Source organism: Gorilla gorilla, chromosome 18 (assembly GCF_029281585.2).
Source record: "Gorilla gorilla gorilla isolate KB3781 chromosome 18, NHGRI_mGorGor1-v2.1_pri, whole genome shotgun sequence".
NCBI classification, from domain to species: domain Eukaryota; kingdom Metazoa; phylum Chordata; class Mammalia; order Primates; family Hominidae; genus Gorilla; species Gorilla gorilla.
The window spans coordinates 30700026-30721004 of record NC_073242.2 but is presented as its reverse complement, the minus strand read 5'-3'; the positions used below and the strand labels follow the sequence as shown (position 1 = coordinate 30721004).

General features: G+C 48.5%; 1 protein-coding gene across 6 annotated transcripts in view; it reads left to right on the top strand.

The window, feature by feature from the left end:
• LOC115933250 (BOS complex subunit NOMO1) overlaps positions 1-9649 on the top strand; it is a 68126-nt gene extending 58477 nt beyond the window's left edge. For 4 of the 6 annotated variants that reach the window (XM_055365711.2, XM_055365712.2, XM_063699586.1 and 1 more), the window contains 2 exons: positions 2458-2550; positions 2974-3617. In XM_055365711.2, coding sequence (XP_055221686.1) covers positions 2458-2550; positions 2974-3105 — 225 coding nt within the window. In that variant the 3' untranslated portion in view covers positions 3106-3617. Of the gene's footprint in view, positions 1-2457; positions 2551-2973; positions 3618-8696 lie in introns of those variants that run through there. The other 2 variants (XR_008672624.2, XM_063699588.1) reach the window with 2 other exon arrangements.
• The last annotated feature ends 11330 nt before the right edge of the window (positions 9650-20979 follow it).

Genomic DNA, 20979 nt, shown 5'->3' with positions numbered 1-20979 from the left:
CCCTTCCTGTATACATATGTAACTAACCTGCACATTGTGCAGATGTATCCTAAAACTTAAAGTAAAATTAAAAAAAAAAAAAAAAAAAAAGCTATGCCTGCTGGGGCTTGGATTCCCGAGCAGGGCCAAGTGTTGAATGAAGAGAGCGCCCACTCTGTGCCACCCCGTACAGGGCCCTCACAGGTTGATCCTCACAACAAGCCTTCGAGCAGGTGTGCCATTCCTCCCATTTTCACAGAAGCCCAGAAAGATTGAGTCACTTACTGAGTGTTAGCAGAACCAGGACTCAAGTGAGGCGGTTTGTCTCAAGCCACATGGTTTCCACCTCGTTCTGCCCTCCGCGTGATGAGTGGCTCAGTATTGCACGTTCACGGGGGCTTTGTAAGCACATTGGTTTCCTTCTTTGTTGATGTGACTGCCCACAGCCTTGCGACTGGATTTTACTCAGTATTCCGTGCCCTGCTGAGCATTTCACATACTCCTTTCATCAAGTTTCACAGCATCCACCCCCAGTGGGTGTTGTTCATATGATCTCCATGTCATAGTTGAGTAAACTGAGTCTCAACGTGGTTGCCTGAGTTTACCCAGTGAGGCCTGGGACCTGAGCCTAGACTGAATCAGTCTAATTCCTGCTGAATTAAACTTTTATTTATTTATTCATTATTATTTTTTTCTGAGACAGAGTCTTGCTTTGTTGCCCCTGCTGGAGTGCAGTGGCACGATCTTGGCCCACTGCAACCTCTGCCTCCCGGGTTCAAGTGATTCTCACCTCCTGAATAGCTGGAATTACAGGCATGCACCACCACTTCTGGCTAATTTTGTATTTTTATAGAGATGGGGTTTCACCATGCTGGCCAGGCTGTTCTCAAACTCCTGACCTCATGTGATCTGCCCACCTCAGCCTCCCAAAGTGCTGGGATTACAGGCGTCAGCCACTGCACCTGGCCTGAATTAAACTTTTAAGTAAGTGTTTACTTCAGTGGAAAAATGGGTTGAGATCTAAGAGATGTCCAAAGATACAGGAGTGGGCAGTTGGAGATGGAAATCTGTTCCTGCCCTTATTCTTTCATTTATGAAAGGGCATCCCAGGTACAGTGGCCCCCACAGTCACTCTCTAGCCCAGCAGTTCTCGGATGGGTTGGTTGCAGGACCCTTTTATACTGTTAAAAATTATTGAGGATTTTAAAGAGTTTGAGTTTGCATGGATTATCTCTGTATATATTTATCATATTAGTAATTAAAACTGAGATGTTGAAAACGCAAGAACTCACAAGCTACACATTCCGTTAGCTGTGGGCGTGATGACATCAGGGTGCGTAGCCTCTGGAAAAGTCCACTGTACGCTTGTGAATGAATGAGGGCGGAAAAGGCACATCACATCTTACTATTGGCTGAAAATAGCTGTGGCCTCGGGAACCTCTGAGAGAAGAGTCCCGGTACCCTACACTGAGAACATTGCTCTGGCTCATTAACTTGTTTTTATCATTATTGGGAAGTTCTCCTTCCATTTATTTGCTTCCTTTATGAGAGTAGAGTGGGCCAGTGGGATATAGGTTCACTTGATGGATTAGAACGCAGCATTTCAGGGGCTTTAGCAAGATGGAAATGTCTGTCTCATGTCAAGTGTCCAGGAGTGACCAGTGCAGAGATAGTCTGGTAGCTCCAAGGCGTCAGGAGACCCAGGCCCCTTCTGTCTCATTGCGCTGTTCCAGTGCATTGCTTTTCTCCAAAATGGGGCAATTGGCCAAATGCTGTCCGCCCAGCAAAAGGGAGGGCACACCACTTCCCTAGGGTCCAGCCAGGGTGTGGCACTTACCGCTTCTGTTCCTGTACCATTGGCCAGAATTTAGTTCCAGGGCTGTGCCTGCTGCAGAGGAGGCTGGGAAAGGTGATCTGTATTGTCGGTGGCCCAGATAAAAGTTGGGGGTTCTATTGGGAGAAAGGGAGAATGGCCACAGGGATGCTAGTAGCAGTGCCTGCTTTGCTTCCTCACTAGACCGTACTGGCTGGGAATAGCTGCCCATCACTGTGTGCCCTGGGTCTAGAACTGTATTCTTGATACACCCTTGTAGGACTAAGTCCCTGCATGTTGCTGGGACTCAACAAACTGACACCCAATTGCTTTTCAACCACCAAGACTCTTTGATAGCTGCATCTCTTCATTTCCTCCATTGGGAGGAGGGTCCAGAGGCTGAGGAATGCCTTGTCATTGGAATCTCTTTGTCCCTGAGTTTCAGAAGCAAATAGTGAAGCTTTGGGCAGAAGAGGATTCATGGGAAAATATATCCAAATCACTTTGGTTCTTTCCTTTGGATAGAAGGAATTTGGATCATGAGGGCCCCTGGGTGTCCTCGAGTGGCCACTTTGGAAGGCTGGGTGGGTGGTGGCTGTGGCATTGTGGATGATGGACAAGCGTGTGGCCTTGGTGAGGAGTGATGGGGCTCTCGGTGTTTGCAGAGGAAGCTGCCTGAACAGGACATCGCACAAGGGTCCTACATTGCCCTGCCATTGACGCTGCTGGTTCTGCTGGCCGGTTACAACCATGACAAGGTAGGAAATCCAGAGGCCTCAGGAGATGGCGGGCATGTCAGGGAGAGCGAGTCCTCACAGCTGCAGGAGTGATAGCAGAGGGATGTCCAGGGTCACAGAAATCACATTTCAGGGTCGGGAGGGCCCGTGAAGGCCTCAAGTCCAGACTTAGGTCTCCTTTCAAGGCTGTAAGCTTCTGTAACATCTCCTAATCCTTAAACCTGGAACACCTCTAGAGACATGTTAGGCCCGGAGAGAGGCCACCCCATCCCTGGGGACTCATTAGGAAGAGGCCTGCCTCGTTTGAACTGAAACCCACCCATTAGCACGTGGCAGCTGCTGATCATGTCTGAAGAAGGTGTGTTGAGAAGTGAGGCTCTGCTGTTCATCTGGCAGAAGCCTCCTCTTTGTACCCCTCTCTCTCACACTTTCCCTCTTTTCCAGCTCATTCCTTTGCTGCTGCAGTTGACAAGCCGGCTACAGGGAGTCCGCGCGCTCGGCCAGGCAGCCTCTGACAATAGCGGCCCAGAAGATGCAAAGAGACAAGCCAAGAAACAGAAGACAAGGCGGACGTGAGGAGGAAGGGGACAGTTACAGTCTCACTTGGGACAGGCCACAGCCAGGGGTCTGGCCACCACCTGCCCGTGGGATAAAAGCCAAAAGCATGCGTCAGCTAACTTCAGCCTGTGCTGCTGGGCCCGCACCCCATGTCCCTTGTCACTGTGGCATCCTGCACCCATCCTCACCCCTCCGTAGAGCCCGTCGTGCAATGCAATGAATGGACCCTCCTGTCACTCTGCTGAACAGAATTTATTTTCTGAGTCAAATATAATTTATTATTATTTTTGTCAAAGAAGTATTTAAGCTGTGCTGTGGCGTGAGAATGTCATTCTTGATCTTCAGCCTTCGTTTGCAAGAAGAGTTCCAGTTGACGTGGTGTTTGGTTCCATGGCGGGGTACCCTAGGGATTCATCTGTTTTCTTCACTTCCCTTTGCATCTGAGATCCTGCTGGAAACCACAGCAACCTGTATCCACTATTAGGAGGTAAAAATCAATAAAATGGCCCATTCATTTGTGTTGTAGCTCATCATAGATGTATTTCTTGGATAACATGCGCGTAACCCCCGGGGGTCTTCAGTTGAGCCAAATGTAGAGCAAGTCAGAGTCCTGAGTGAAGCTGGCTGGGGCAGGAAAAACACGAGCTCAGCCGACATGGTCCCCAGCAGCTTTTGGCGTCAGTGATAGAGAAATCGGAGATGGTGGAGGTTGTGGCAAATTGAAGTGTGCCCACCACGTCTAAGGGAAGCTTAGGGACTCAGCTCTGGCTCACCCCTGCTGTGCAGAAATGTGCGTTCATTTTTCTAGAGAAGCCAGAAAAACAAAGATTTACGTGAAATTTTCCCAATTTTAAATGTTAGCCGCAAATGCAGTGTTTTTTTTTTTTTAAAAACCACACACTTTGGCCAAACAAAATGCCTATGTCGGCCGGGTGAGGCTTAAAGGTTGCCGGCTTGCATCAGAGATCCAGAGGAAGTCACAGCATTTTAACAGCTAAACTTAGTCCTCACAGGAAGTCATCAAGTGAATTAAGTGATATTGAAGGAGGGGACACATCCATCCATCCGACATTTATTGAGTGCCACATAGGACAGGCATGGGTATGTGAGGATGAGTAGGGTAGACAACACTCTACAGCGAGCTGGAAGAGGCCAGGGAGGCCCCGTCTGCCTTGTTCTTCATACCCCAATGCTTGGCACGTGGTGGGCATTCAGTAAGGAATGAATGAACGCACGCACAGAGGAACGAATAGATGGGCACACAGCGTGTGCCCTCACAGCACATGGCCCATCACTGGGTAGAAGGCAAGTCAGTAAGTAGACAGGGGTAATGCAGGGAGCCGAGGGCCTCCAGGTGGAGGAACATGGAGGGCCACAGGAGCATAGAGCAGAGTTCTCATCCCACTGGAGAGCTTAGGGAACTTTCTGGATGTGATGCGTGAGCAGAGTCCGAAAGGACAAAGAACGGAGAGAGGGAAAACAAGGTGGAAGTTCTTGTTAGGTGCCACTGCCACCCCAGGGGGTCAGCTTGGGGGACTCCCTGGCTCTTGGGGGCCAACCGCAGAGCTGCCCTGTTCCCACCTATCAGCTAGCTTGGTGTTGGCACCATGGAAGGAAAGTGAACAGTGTTGGAGATCTGGGACAGATGTGATATTAATACAGAATCCATTTCTTGGAGTGTTTTCCAACTCTTATTCCAAGTGGACACCCAGAAACATCCCTTTTAAATGTTAATGGGGTTTTTATTGACGGTATAAAGGTTAAGAGCTTGCGAAAGATACAATTGTCAATACGCTCCATCCAGTTCCGGAGGCCGCCAGTAAGTGGCAGTCTTTCCCTGTCGCTGGCTGCAGGGCACCCTTGGCCTCGGTGGAACTTGCGTGGGTCATTCTCAGTCCATTTGAAAGTTGGGCCTGTTCGGTTGTGTATAATTTTCTGTTCATCATTTTTCTGGCAATCTCAGGACAGAACTCCTCTGATCCTCCGGTGAGAAGTAAACATCAATGTTACTAGATTTTTTTTTTTTTTTTTTTTCGAGTTTCGCTCTTGTGGCCCAGGCTGGAGTGCAGTGGCGTGATCTCGGCTCACTGCAACCTCTGCCTCCCGGTTTCAAGCGATTTCCTGCCTCAGCCTCCCGAGTAGCTGGGATTATAGGTGCCCACCACCACGCTTGCCTAATTTTTTGTATTTTTAGTAGATACGGGGTTTCACCATGTTGTCCAGGCTGGTCTTGAACTCCCTACCTCAGGTGATTCATCAACCTTGGCCTCCCAAAGTGCTGGGATTACAGGTGTGAGCCACTGCACCCGGGCTGTTATTAGACTTGGAATGGGACAAAAGTCATATGAGACAGACTTGTTTGCTGAGGTATTTAAAAAACAAAATGGTCTAAGATGGCAGATTCTTGGGGAACTCTGCTCTGTGCACATTTCTGCCTATTAAAGTGGCCATAAAAACAACCATAAATCCTTGATGAGGACAGCTCAGGAGCTTTAGGACAGTGCCATTCTTTTTTAATTAAAAGCTTTTTATTTGATTTGATTTTTCTGTAGAGACAGGGTCTCGGCTATGTTGACCAGGCTGGTCTTGAACTCTTGGCCTTAAGTGATCCTTCTGCCTCAACCTCCCAAAGTGCTGAGATTATAGGCATGAGTCACCACACCTGGCCAGGGCAGTGCCATTCTAAGGCAACGGCTTCACCTCGGTCTTCTTTTCTGGGGTTACAGGAGATGGGAAGGGCCGAAGGTAGCATGAGAACGTGGGTGTGTGTGCGTTTGTGTGTGTGTGTGTGTTTGTGCGTGTGTATGTGGAAGGACTGGTGAGATGGCTGGAGGAAGAGGCAGTCCTTCTGCTTAACTCTAATGGCCTAAATGTGAGAAACAAAGATTCAGGAAATAAGGAAAAAGCAAATGAGTGATTGCCTCTCTGGATCAAGCACACCAGCAGGCACAACCAGCCTTTCTTGAGCTACCGTGTGCCGGGCGCTGTGCCGTGCCCTTGCATGCATGTGGATGCTTCATGAGTTCATGAAGTAGGTATGCTTCCAGCCCCATTTTTCAGAGAAAGAAACTGAGGCTGAACAATCTTGCAGCTGCCAAGTGGCAGAGCAGGGGTTTGAACCCAGGTCCAAGAGTTCTTAACCACCATGTTTTCCTGCCCTTGATGTATGAAATGAGATGATGTAGTCACATGCCAGCTTGTCTAGGGATGACTCAGAGGTTTAGAGATGGATGTCACGTGGATGTTGTACAGGAGAGGCAGGTATAAGCTGTAGTAAAGTTAGGAAAGGCACAGTGACGTGGAGCACTGTGTGCAGTGGACGGGGTCATGGCTGGGGGTGAGAATGGTGGAGGACCTTCGGTTATTTCATCAGCGTTGTTTCTGTAACCAAAGAGCTGCATGACCAAACCCTGAGATCTAGTTCCTTAATAGGAACAATTATTAGGCACGATTCCCTTTACTTAAAAGCAGGGGCCGTCCTAAGGGAGGAGTTGGAAAGAGTTTGGGGGATAAGGTTTGCTTGGTTGCCTTCTGTTTCGGCTGATGTTCAGTGGGGGTCAAAGGCTGTGTGTCCAGTCCCTGGCATGTGGCGGGTGTTTGTGGTACACAGCCAGCCTCAGGATGGCCCCCAGGGTTGCACGCTGCCTTTGTGTGTGGTCCCCTCCCACACTGAATCAGGCTGGCTCTGTGCGAGCAGTGGGAAGTGGTGGAAGTGAGTGATGATGTGTGACTTCTCGGGCTAGGTCGTAACAGGCATTGCACTTTGGCTCTCGGGAAGCCAACTGCCTTGCGTGAGGGTGCTCAGGCAGCCTCGTGGGGAGGGGTGAGGCCTCTGGCCCCCAGCCTGTACAGCTTGCCACCATGTGAGTGAGCCAGCTTGGAAGCGAATTTCCCAGCCCCGGTCAAGCCTTCTGGTGAGTGCAGCTGCAGATGACATCTGACTTCCACCACTCAAGAGACCCCAGGTCAGTGCTGCCCAGCTGAGCTCTTCCCGGGTTCTTTATGTTCCCCGAAAATGAGCTGTTTTAATTTTAGAAAACTTAAAAACACAGTGACAATGAAGCACGGATATGCGTTACACACAGTCCCAAATCAGTAATGGCTTCAAGCTGTGTCCTCTCTTTCCAAGAAAGACAAAGCAGAGAACAAAGTTCAATCTACAATGTCTTCCCAAATTCTTGACCCACGGGATCTGTGAATATCTTATACGACTGAATTAAGCCTCTAAGTTTTGGGGTAACTCATGCAACATTAGGTAACTGGAATAGTGCTCAATAAATGTCTGTCACATGAATGGGCAGTGACCATGGATGCATTTCTAGTTGTGTATTAGTTAAGGCTCTCTTGGTTTCAAGTAACAGAAATCCAACTCCAACTAGCTTGAGCAAAATGGGGCATTCCTCTGGTCAAGTAATGGAGAAATCCAGGAGTCTCTGGCTTCATGCATAGCAGGACCCAGTCTCAATTTCCACCTCCTGGCTCTGCTTCCCTTGATGCCAACTTTCAGGAATCAGCTTTCTGAAAGACCACTCTGCTAGAAACAGACAGGCCCATCCTTTCAACCAGGTCCAGGACTGTTTGCTCAGTCACTGCTCTCAGAGGCAGGGGCAGAGGCAGATGCCAGGCACACATCCACAGAAGTGGAGATGGCAGGAAACTGAGAGTGGAGTGCTGGAAAGCTGGCTTTTGCCTATGGGTTCTGCTTCTGACATCATCCGGCAATGTCAGGCTTTACATTGCCCCCATCTGCAGACCCAGCAGAAGGACAGCTTCCATCCCACCACATCACATGCCAGTCCTGGGGCGGGGGAAGGACTTATGAGCAACCTTTGCAGAATCACTGGGGCCTGGCCGCACATGAGCCATGCCCACGCTCATGTGACAGGCAGCCCGTGTGCCTGGGGTGCTGTATTACCCAGAGGAATAAGTGGTCCTGGGTGGGCAAAAGCAACAGAAGAGAAGTCAGCTCCACTTCCTTCCAAAACTTGTTGAGAAGGTCTGGTCAAAATCACCCTCCAGGCCCAGTGTGGTGGCTCATGCCTTTAATCCCAGCACTTTGGGAGGTTGAGATGGGCAGATCATGAGGTCAAGAGATCGAGACCATCCTGGCCAACATGGTGAAACCCCGTCTCTACTAAAAATACAAAAATTAGCTAGGCGTGGTGGTGGGCGCCTGTAGTCCCAGCCACTCTGTAGGCTGAGACAGGAGAATCACTTGATCCAGGGAGGCGGAGTTTGCAGTGAGCCGAGATCGCACCATTGCACTCTAGCCTGGCGACAGAGTGAGACTAAAAAAAAAAAAAAAAAAAAAAAAGAAAGAAAAAAATCAGCCTCCATTTTTGGCTTTCTCTTTCATTAGAAAAATGAACCTGACTTTATGACCATGACAATGAAATGCCTAGAGAAGGGAGACACTCATTTTCCAGTGGGCCTACTGTGTGCTGGGGTGGTGAGACTCTTCCTGCCCTGGAACTTGCTGAGGTCAGGAGGGAAGATATGATATGACTGCCTTCCTCTGTACTTTTTCAGTGGGGGCAGGTGTTTATGCTTGATGATACAATGGTGGGATCTTGGTTGGAATATGAACTTTTCTTTTTTTTTTTTTTTAGATGGGGTCTTGTTCTGTTCCCCAGGCTGGAGTACAATGGCACCATCACAGCTCACTGCAGCCTTGATCTCCCAGGGTCAAGCGATCATCGTGCCTCAGCCTGCTGAGTAGCTGGGACTACAGGAGTGCACCACCACACCTGGCTAATTTTTTTTTTTTAATCTTTGTAGAGATGAGCTCTCACTAGGTTGTCCAGACTGGTCTTGAACTCCTGAGCTCAAGCAATCCTCCCACCTTGGGCTCCCTAAGTGTTGGGATTACAGGCAAGAGTCACCACACCCAGCCAGGATCACAGACGTTTAAATTACACTCCTTCTGCTGCGCCTTACAGCAGTAGAAGGGGTGAAATTTAAACGTCTGTGATCCTGGGGTTGTTTAAGATGCCGCCCATCTACATATTCTTTCAGATGCACAATATTTCACTGTGTGAATGAAACAGCAGCCCTTCTTACTTGTGCTTTTTGGAATTTGAAGATTTTGTAAGATAAGATGAATGCATTGGAACAAGTGATCCTCAATTCTGTGCAGTCTGTGCCTCCGGAGACTGGCAGCTGCCCCTCCCTGTCTAGTCTTGCAAGAGAGGCAGCTGGCAAGAGGACAGAAGCCAGCAGCTGCTGCATTTTCATCCTGTTTCTGCTCTTGGAGCTGAGGGGGAGAGGTGGCTAGCAGCCACCCAGTGATCAAACTTGCAGCCTGCCTCTCTTGCTTCCTTTTCACGGACTGGAGTGTGCCTGGGTATGGAGAAAGAACATTTTGCTTCTTGCCTCTCAGAGTTTCAAGAACGCCTCACCTGAGTGGCATGCATTCACGGAATGAGTAATTATTACAGTGGAGAACTCCTCACTGTGAATTAATTACACAGATGATATTCAAGACTTAGACTGGGCTAGTGCAGGGGTTAGCAAACTACGGCCCACTGTTTTTGTTTTATAAATAAAGTGTTATGAGCACACAGCCATGCCCATTCATTTGCAGATTATGGATGCTTTTGCCTGACAGTGCCAGATGTAAGTAGTTGTGGCAAAGACCAGGTATCCTAAAAAGCCTAAAATACTTGCTATCTGGGTCTTTACAGAAGACATTTTGTTGTTGTTGTTTTTGAGATGGGGTCTTTCTCTGTCACCCAGGCTGGAGTGCAGTGGTGTGATCTCAGCTCACTGCAACCTCCGCCTCTTGGGTTCAAATGATTATCGTGCCTCAGCCTCCCTAGTAGCTGGGATTATAGGCGCCTGCCACCAAGCCTGGCTAATTTTTGCATTTGTAGTAGAAACAGGGCTTTACCATGTTGGCCAGGCTGGTCTCACACCCCGACCTCAGATGATCTGCCTGCCTCAGCCTCCCAAAGTGCTGGGATTACAGGTGTGAGCCACCGCGCCTGGCCTAGAAAATGTTTTCTAACCTCTTGTCTAGTGGGTGCTTTGTAAAGTTTAGTTTTAGGGGGAGCATCATTAATTCATTCAACAAGTATTAACTGAGCATCTCCCCTGTGCTGGGTGCTGCTTGGCATACTGGGGGTTTAGTGGTGTGAGAGAGACCGGGCCTCAGCTCTTAGGAGCACAGTGCTGATGGAGGAGGAAAGGTAAACACACACATTAGAAGTTATTGGATAATGCCAGGCGTTACGAAGAAAAGAAGCAGAACAAGGCAATGTGACAGAGGATGATTGGTGTCATGGAAGGTCTCTCTGAGGAGGCAGCATTTGAGCTGAGACCTGAGGAGGGGAAGGGCCAGTTATTCAAAGATCTGGGGGAAGAGCTGCCCAGGCAGAGGGGGCCATAATTGCAAAGGCCCCCAGGAGGAAATGAGCTCCATGAGTTTCAGGAATAGCAAAAAGGCCAGGGTGGCCAGAGTCAAGTGATTGAGAGGAAGAGATGAGAATGATGGCAGGGACCGGGTCATGTGGATGCCCTGGAAAGGAGTTTAGATTTTATTCTAATCGCAACAGAAGGCATTGGAGGGTTTAAGTAGGGAAAGGAGAGTGATCTGATGTATGTTTTTAAACAATTGCTTCTTTAAATTTTGAGGAGATTGGATTATTGGGAAGCAAGAATGAATTTAGGGAGAGAAGCAAAGAGGACATTGCGTTGGTTTAGGCAAAAGACAGCAATGGCTTGGATTGGGGTGATGGAAGTAACAGTGGCAGGAAGTGGTTACCTTGGGGCTATAATTCAGAGATAGAGCAGAAAGGTCTTGCTGATGTATTTAATACAGGAGGCGAGGGAAGGGAGGAATCAATGATAAATGAATCCTTTGTTTCTGGCTGAACCACTGAAATGTGTAGGGAAATTGAGACTTCTGTTTTGGCCATCATGAGTTTGAGAGGCTTATCAGACATCCAAGTCTGCAGCCTGGGTGAGAAATCATGGCTGGAGATGAGATGTGGTGAGCTGGGAGTGTTTTTGGATGACAGATGAGGCCACGGGATTGAATAATAGGTATCCTTATGAAGACCGAGAAAAGGAGAGGGCTGGGGGCCAAGCCTTGGGACAGTGCAACCCTTCAGAGGATGGGCGAGGAGTGCCCTGCCCAAGAGACAGAGAGGAAGTGGCCAGTGAGGTAGGGGGAAGTCCAGGAGAGGACAGTGCGGTGAATACCTAACGCTTTACTCATTCACTGGTGAATGAATGGATGGATGGATGGATGGATGGATGGATGGATGGATGGATGGATGAATGCATGAATATTCCTTAATAATATGGTTGGCCATGGTCCATCCATATGACTCCTACGGACACCATGTTACCATTTCACACTCGTCTTCTATTTAGGAGAAATCAGACGAAACTGCCATCTTATATATAGGTCAAAAATGGTTTCCATAACCACCCACCTCACATGCTTACTGAAATTCATTAAGTAATTGATAGGGTGGGGGGCGGGAGGTTTACAGGTCGGCAAAGGAGGCAAGGCTAGAGTGATCCATGTGGCAGTGGATTAGAGTGGCAGGCATCAGTATGAACACATGTTTAGCTCAATATAGATACAGATGGCTACACAGAGAAATATTTATAGATATGTGCATATACACAAACTAGTAACACACGTTACTAATCCTGGCTGTCAGCGAAGAGGGCCCAGAAGCAAGGATACCGCAGTAGCAACAAACCTCTGGTGCCCAGGTCTCTGTTCTCCAATAAATACCATTCTCCAATAAAAGGAACCAGGCTTCTTGAACAAATGTCGATCCTAGGACCGAGGGAGGAAATAGATAAGAAGAACCTGAAGCATCTTGTTAGGGTCACAGGGTGAGGAGGCGCTAAATGAAACAAAATGAAACTGCTGCAGTGATGGGGCATCTCAGAGGGACACAGGAGCCAATGGAAAAGCTCCCAGGGTCAAAGCCAGAACAATTTGAGCCCCAAAAAAGTACTATTGGATTAGAATTCAAAGAATAAATACCCATGATTCCATACTGCTATAAATGATCAGATAAGAGAGAAGAGACAAATCTCCCAGGCAGAAGAATTCCAGATTATTTATTTTTATTTAATTTTTTTTTTTACACAGGGTCTTGCTCTGTTGCCCAGGTTGGAGTGCAGTGATGTAATCTTGGCTTACTGCAACCTCCACCTCCCAGGTTCAAGCGATTCTTGTGCCTCAGCCTCCCGAGTAGCTGGGATCACAGGCATGCGCTGCCACACTCGGCTAATTTTTTGTATTTTTAGTAGAGACGGGGTTTCACCATGTTGACCAGGTTGGTCTCAAACTCCTGACCTCAAGTGATCACCCTCCTCGGCCTCCCATTCGAGTGCTGGGATGACAGGTGTGAGCCACCGTGCCCAGCCCCAGGTAATTTATATAGCTATTCCATCCTCAAGGAGGTGGAGCGGACTTCCCACATCCTAAATGTGGGCTGTGCATAGTGACTCTCTTCCAAAGCGTACAGTGTGAAAAGAGAGGAGAGAGTAACTTTACAGTGGAGAACACGGACAGACACTACCTCAGCCAGGTGATCAAAGTCAACATCAATAGCGGCAAGTCATCTTGAGAGAATGCGTGCCTGATACAGAGTGCTGAGAATGATTCTTAAGCTCTGTGGTCCTCCTCCTCAAAACACACACAAGCCAAGACTAAGGATGAGAAAAGCATCTGCCAAATCCCAGTTGAGGAACATTCTACAAAATACCTGACCAGCACTCCTCAAAATGCTCCATGTGGTACCCTGGAACAGAAAAAGGACATTAAGCAAAAACTAAGGCAATTAGAATCAACTATGGACTTTAGGTGGCCAGGCATGGTGGCTCGCGCCTGTAACCCTAGCACTTTGGGAGGCCGAGGCCGGCGGATGGCTTGAGCCCAGGAGTTCAAGACCAGCCTGGGCAACATGGCGAAACCCCATCTCTACAAAAAATACAAAAAATTAGCCAGGCTTGTGGTGTGCACCTGTAGTCCTAGCTACTCGGGAGGCTGAGATGGGAGGATCACTCGAGCCCGGGAAGTCAAGGCTGCAAGTGAGCTGTGGTTGTACCACTGTATACCAGCATGGGCAATGAGAGTGAGACCCTGTCTCAACAAACAAACAAACAAACAAACAAACAAACATTCTCTGGGGATGGTGGCAGGCACCTGTATTTCCAGCTACTTGGGAGGCTGAGATGGAGGATCGCTTGAGCCAGGGGAGGTCGAGGGTTGAGGCTGCCATGAACTATGATCACACCACCACACTCCAGCCTAGGTGACGAGCAAGACCCTGTCCCCACCCTCCCCAAAAAAGTATGGACTTTAGTTCGTAATGCATCAAGCTATGGGGTACATGGAAACTCTCTGTACTGCTTTCACCATTTTTCTAAAACTGTTCTAAAATAAAAAATTTACTTAAACATTTATTAAAAAAAAAAACCATTTGAGTACCAACAGTGTCATATGCTCAACTTAGCACATCTTTTTCCTGGTTTGCTTTGTGGGCGTGAATGTGTATTGAGCCATCTAAACCTTGGTTGCCCGACCTTCACCGTAGCCACTGACCCAGGTTAACAGACAAAAGGCCCAGGTTAAGGTTATGCCCAGTGGCCATAAAATAGCCCAGCATCCAGATTGCACTCCTTGATGTACCCAAAAAAGCCAAGGAATAGGACGGACGGGCGGGGAGTGGGGGGCAAACTACTGCCCATTGCCCAACTCTGGCCAGCTGTCTGTTTTACAAATAAAGTTTTATTGGAACACAGTCACACCCATTCATTTATTATCTATGGCTACATTTGCATGACAATGGCAGCGTTGAGTAGTTGCAGCAGAGATCGTGTGGCCCACAAAATATTTATTATCTAGCACTTTACAGAAAAAGCTTGTCAACCTCCAGGACAGTGGCCACAAGTTCTGCCATCATCTCATCCCTTAGCAAGAAGGGAAAGGAATGCCTATTAAGGCACAAGTTGTTTTCTTGTTTGTTGTTTGTTTGTTTGTTTTTGAGACGGAGTTTCACTCTTGTCACCCAGGCTGGAGTGCAATGGCGTGATCTTGGCTCACTGCAACCTCCGCCTCCCGGGTTCAAGCGATTCTCCTGCCTCAACCTCCTGAGTAGCTAGGATTACAGGCGCCAGCCACCACATCCAGCAAATTTTTGTATTTTTAGTAGCGACGGGGTTTCACTATGTTGGCCAGGCTGGTCTCGAACTCCTGACCGCAGGTGATCCACCTGCTTTGGCCTCCCAAAGTGCTGGGATTACAGGTGCGAGCCACCGTGCCTGGCCACAAGTTGGTCTTTTAACAACAGAGCACACAGCTGGACAAAGCCCAACGCTCTCTTCTTTGGGGCCGAGGTGGGTCATTAATATTGAACATTTACAATGTACTTGCTCCAGCTGATTCAGTTTAATTTCTGCCGTCTCTTGTAACAGGGCTCCCACGTGCACGGGTCGGGGCCGTGTGTCTGCCTCAGCTTTCTGAGGCCCCACAGTGTATTGATTCTGCGAAATGTACGTTTCTTTGAAAACAGCGTCTCTTGACATGACAGGAGATCACACATCGCTTGTTTTCTGTCCCTTTCATTCCCCTCTGAACATGATAAAATCATGATCTAGCGTCGCCGAGGGACCTTAGCATCTCTTGGAAAGAAGGACTTGCCTTCTTTTTTAATCTTTGTCAAGCCAGTGAGGCCAAGGAGAAAATTTTTAGCAGCTTTGGAGCCAGACAGATCGGAGTGCAAGTTCTGCCCGTTATTGACTGGACCGTGTGACCCTAGGAGAGCCGCCTAGTGTCTATGAGACGGAGGCTGTTGGGCAGGAAAATGGGGATGGTCCCAGCATTATGGGGCGGTTGTGAGAATTCAGTGCAATGATGCAGTGCTCCCAGAACAGCTGGTCTAGGGCTTGGCTCATGGGACTGTCCCTTCGCAGAGGCAGCGTGGACATTCCGCTGGTATCCACTGGTGTGGCTGTGCCTGTTTGGTCACCGTGTCTGTTCTGATTGGTCGGTGCTCCTGCATGTCAAGAGTTCAATGTTATGAAAATCATCCCTGCCTAGAGATGAATTCCCCCTTCCCCTGAGGTCTAGACTGGCATAGCTGCTTTTGGAGCCTCACCTGCTGAGAGCTCACAGCTGTCCTTCTCTAGAGAATCACCCTCAGATGGGAGCCACGTTGCCTGGGATGGGATGCCATGCCCAGTAATGGCCCAGTGATTAACTGATACAGCAACATGAATGGCTGGTCCCTGCCCCACGGTGGGGACGATCCTGTGGCGTGCTCTCTGCTGCTCGTGGGATAGGTCAAGGTGGGACTTTAAGGGACCACATTCTCACTCTGCTCTGTCCCCTTCTGTATCGTGTAGTCCTCACCTCCCTTCTCCTGAAAGCCCCTTTCAAAACAAAAACAAAAACCACATCCACCCAAGTCCCTGTCTCCAGCTCTGCCTCCAGGAAAGCCAGCGGAAGGCCACCAGTCTCAGCTGTGACAGATACAGATATTTCTGCATTTCCAGGACTGAGGTCAATCCCTGGGGACCCAGTGAGGTGGTATCTGAGGGGCCATGGAGCTGGCTTGATGGGGTCTACAGGTAGGCAGGGACCTGGTGGGGATGTGACTCAAGGATTTTTATCAAATATCTTTATCCCCTGACAGATGCAAAAAAAAAAATGAGATCAGACTCCAGGGTTTCCTCCATGCCACACTGTGGCCCCATGGTTTGTTGTGCTATCAGCAGAAGTTGACTTTGCAAGGAATGTACACGTGTATGTGATGTTTGAATGCACCTATCTGTGTGTGCGTGCATTTGTGTGTGTGTGTGCGTGCATTCGTGTGTGTGTGTGTGTGTGTGCTGAGGATGTGAACCCCACTTCCAGCCCGGTGCCCCTGCCCAGGCTGGCTCTGCACTCCTGCTGCTCTGGGCCCCTCAGGCAGTGACTACCTGGTACATAGGGAAGGCATCAGGGTCCCTTATTCATGGGGACTGTAGACTGTCTCCACCATATTGAGCCTTTTGGCCTCTTGGACATGACTTGGCCTCTGCTGGCTTTAAGGGACTGCCAGAGATGCCATCTACTCTGGGAAATGTTCTCAGCCTGGGCACAGCCCACTAACCACTGCCTGCTTGTCTGAGACTTCTCTGTCCAGGAAAACAGCCCAGCCTGACCAGAGATGGGCATAGAGCCATATTTTGGGAAAGACTGGTTGAAGGTCAACTTGGTTTCTGGAACCAGTTCTGATTTCAGTTGCGGGGAACAGTGAGCCAGTTACTGCCCACTGGCTGCATCCTAAGCCTCCCTAGAGGAGAGCTAGCCTCCTCCGAGGGTTGCCCAGGCTGGACCACTTCTGCCTGGGTGATGGGTTGGGAGAAAGACGTTAATATTTGGAGCAGTGTTATATTAGTCAGCCGTCCCATTTGCAAACATTAGAAAACCAGCTCAAATTAGTGATAAAAGAAAATCTCAGCTGAATTAAATTTAAAGTAGTTTAATTGAGCAATGAATGATTCGCGAATTGGGCAGAACCCAGAATCACAGCAGATTCACAGAGACTCCAGCGCAGCCACGTGGTGGAAGAAGATTTATGGACAAAAGAAGGGAAATGATGTACAGAAATCAGAAGTGAAGTACAGAATGGCTGGATTGTTACAAGTTGGCGTTTGCCTTATTTGAGTACATTTTGAACACTCAGCAGCGTGTGAGCGGTTGAACTACGGCCTCTGGGATTGGCCAAGACTCAGCTATTGTTACAGGCGCATACTCCTAAGTTAGGTTTTCAATCTTGTCTACCTATTAAGCTAGGTTGCAATTTGTCCACAAGGACTCAACTATAGAAGTACGAAGTCCCACTCAGGCCATATTTAGTTCACTTTAACACTAGCTTCAGCAACTGTCTCTCAGAGCCCAGGGCAGGGCAGGGATGCAACTGGGCTTCAGGAAACTTGAATTCATTGACTGTCTCTTCCCCATCTTAGATGCAGTGCTAAGGGCTTTTTAGTAATTTTCTCATTTGATTCTCAAAACAAACTGATGAGGAAATGGTCTGAGAGTAGTTAGGCAGCTTTTCAAGGTCACACAGATAGTAAATGTCATCACTGGGACTTGAACTCAGGTCTTTCTGACTCTCATGTCTGTGCAACATGTCATCTCAGCCACTGTTGACACTGTATACGTGGATTAGGGTTGGCTAAACTGCTGTAACAATTAGACCCAACTCGAATGGTGCATGTATGTACAATAGGGGTTTATTTCTTATGATATAGTTCACGGTGGTCCCAGGTGAATAAGGATGGGTAGGTCTGCATTTTTCATAATCATCTGGGTCTCTGCTCAGGCTCCTAGAGTCTCTGCCACCTTCCCCATGTGGCTTCTAAGGCCACCTCGGAGACAGAGCTTGGTGGAGCACATGTGGTAGGATTTTTTTTTTTTTTTGAGACGGAGTCTCACTGTATTGCCCAGTCTGGAGTGCAGTGGTGCAATCTCGGCTCACTGCAACCTCTGCCTCCCAGGTTCAAGCTATTCTCCTGTCTCAGCCTCCCTAGTAGCTGGGACTACAGGTACCTGCCACCACGCCTGGCTAATTTTTGTATTTTTAGTAGAAATGGGATTTCACCTTGTTGGTCACGTTGGTCTCGAACTCCTGACCTCAGGTGATCCACCCACCTTGGCCTCCCAAAGTGCTGGGATTACAGGCATGACCCACCATGCCTGGCCATTTGGTAGGATTTTATGGGCTAGACGGGAAGTGTTGTATTGCATCTGGTCGCTTTCTGTTGTGTTGAACCCAGTCCTGTGGCTCCCCCTACTTGCAAGGACTCCTAAATGTCTGGCCGAGCTGTATGTCCAGGAAAAGGAAAGGACCAAATTCGAGAGGCAGCCCGGCATCTCCAACACACATAATAAATATTTCCATGATTCCTTGCTCTCTTCTTGTCCTTGTTTGTAAGTGGTTTTCTTACTTGGAACCATAATATATATTCTAGTTTTCTTGTGACTTCTTTCATTTATCATAATCTTTTTCCTGTGTGGCTCCAGTGAGTCTTCATAATGATCATGGTTACAGGCCGTGTACACCAACTGTCAGACAGTTAACTCGTTCTAGTTTTTTTTTTTCCGATAATAAAACAATAAGCACCTTTATGCAAAAACTCTTTGCTACTCTTGAATTATTTCTTTAAATTCTCAGGAGTGGGAATGCCAAGTCTAATGAGTGAACATTTTTACAGCTTTTGACACTTCACACCTTATTGCTCTTCAAAGAGTTTGTATCCAACGACAAAGATACTCACAGTGTTACCAGCATTGGGTGCTATCGTTTTAAAAACAGTTTAGTTGTAAAATGGTTCCTTAGTTTATTATGATAGCCTTTTTCAGGATCCCAATCCTTTAGGGTAGGAAGTGTTTATATGTGTATATCTGGCTAAGTCATATCAATTGCAATTTAGCCTCCTCTTTTGTCTTTACCGGGGAGGACAAAATCATTTATTCGCTCAACAAAAACGTAGGGAGTACCTGTTATGTGCCAGGCAGTGGTCTAGACCTGGGGATAGAGTGAATACCAAAAGACAAAGTCCTGGCCGGGCATGGTGGCTCATGCCTATAATCCCAGCCCTTTGGGAGGCCGAGGTGGGTGGATCACTTCAGGTCATGAGTTTGAGACCAGCCTGGCCAACATGGCAAAACCCCGTCTTTACTAAAATTACAAAAATTAGCCGGGTGTGGTGGCACATGCCTGTAGTCCCAGCTACTCAGGAGGCTGAGGCAAAGGAATCACTTGAACCCAGGAGGGAGAGGTTGCAGTGAGCCAAGATTGCACCACTGCATTCCAGCCTGGGTGACAGAGTGAGATTCTGTATTTAAAAAAAAAAAAAAAGACAAAGTCCTTACTCTCACGGGACCTTATATTCTAGTGGGAAGACACACGTTGCTGAAGTAAACACACAGATAAATATATGGGGTCATCTTATTGACAAGTGCCATGAAGAAAACAGAACTGGGTGACAGGACAGTGACTGGGGAGCTATTCTAGTTTGAGGGTGGCTCTTGATACTGAAAATTCATTTCAGGGAAATTTCATCTCTTTTCAAAGATGTCTACCTTCAGAGCTCACAGCTCCATTTTGCTTTTTTGCTGCTGTTGTTGAGACAGGGCCTCACTGTGTCACCCAAGCTGGAGTGCAGTGGCACGACCCTGGCTCACTGCAGCCTCAACCTCCCGTGCTCAAGTGATCCTTCCACCTCAGCCTCCCAAGTAGCTGGGACTAGAGGCACACGCCACCATGCTCAGCTAATTTATTTATTTATTGGTAGAGATAGGGTCTTGCTGTGTTGCCTAGGCTATCATACTTTTACAGGGCCTTTCTCTGATCTTTGAAAATCTTAATTCTGATCTATTAGGTGCTTGTTTTATTGTTAACTCTTAGTTCAGCTTTATTCCCCAGGTTTGGTGGTGGCGGAATCTTTCTCCCTTAAGAGGTCCTCCTCCAGCAGAGCCTGGTCTTTCGTTTAATGCTGGATGTTCAGCCTCAGGCACACTGCCAGCTACATAAAGGCTGAATGAATAAACTAAGATCCTCCACTCACCTGTGAATTCCTCAAGAACAGCCTTTGGGCTCAGTGACCATTGTGTTCTAGCCTGCCTGGCACCAGTGCACAGCTCATACTAGGTGCTCAGTAAATGTAAGCTGAACTATTTGAAGTGTGTTCACATTTACACTTGACATCGTTCCTTAATCCATTGCTGTTTAAGTATGGCTTGGAGACCAGCAGCCGGGACCAGCTATGTAATGCATGGGGCTCAGTGCAAAATAAAAATGCAAGGTCTTTAGCTTCAAAAAATATTAAGGATCAAGCATGGTGGCATGTTCCTGTAGTCCCAGCTACTCAGGAGGCTGGGGCATAAGGAATGCTTGAGCCCAGGAGTGTGAGTCCAGACTGGGCAACATAGTGAGATCCTGTCTCTAAAAAAATTTTTTTTAAGTAAAATTATTAAGAATGTGAAAATAGGCCAGGGGTGGTGGCTCATGCCTGTAATCCCAGCATTTTCGGAGGCTGAGGTGGGTGGATCACTTGAGGTCAGGGTTTCAAGACCAGCCTGGCCAACATGGTGAAACACCGTCTCTACTAAAAATACAAAAATTAGCTGGGCATGGTGGTGGGTGCCTGTCATCTCAGCTACTCAGGAGGCTGAGGTGGGAGGATCGCTTGAGTCCAGGGAGGTTGAGGCTGCAATGAGCTAGATTATGCCATTGCACTCCAACCTGGGTGACAGAGTGAGACCTTGTCTCAAAAAAACAAAAACAAATTATTAAGAATGTGAACATAATGACAACAGAGGATTAAACCAAGCACGGGCCCCTTCTGAATGTTGTATGCCCGTGAGACTGGCTCCACCTTGAGAGACAGGCAGATCTCAGGGTTAGCCTCAGACCTATGGAGTGAAGATCTGGGCTGGGACCCAGGGCACTTCTTGGTGATTCTTATGCCCAAGAGAGTTTGAGCACTGTCATCATCTTTCAGCCTGGGGGATGTCCTGAAGCCCTGTCAGAGAGAGAACCCTGCCCGGGATCCAGATCAGCATTTATCATGGGATAGACTCGCTTTGTGGCGCGGAGGGTGAAGCCTCCGGATGCCAGTCCCTCATCGCTGGCCCGGTCGCGCTGTGGCGAAGGGGGCGGAGCCTGCACCCGCCCCGCCCCCCCCGCCCCGTCCGCCCCGCGCCGCGCGGGCAGGAGGAGGAGCCGCGGCGGGGCCCGCACTGCAGCGCCAGCGTTCGAGCGGGCGGCCGAGCTCCCGGAGCGGCCTGGCTCCCAGCCCCGAGCGGGCGTCGCTCAGCAGCAGGTCGCGGCCGCAGCCCCATCCAGCCCCGCGCCCGCCATGCCGTCC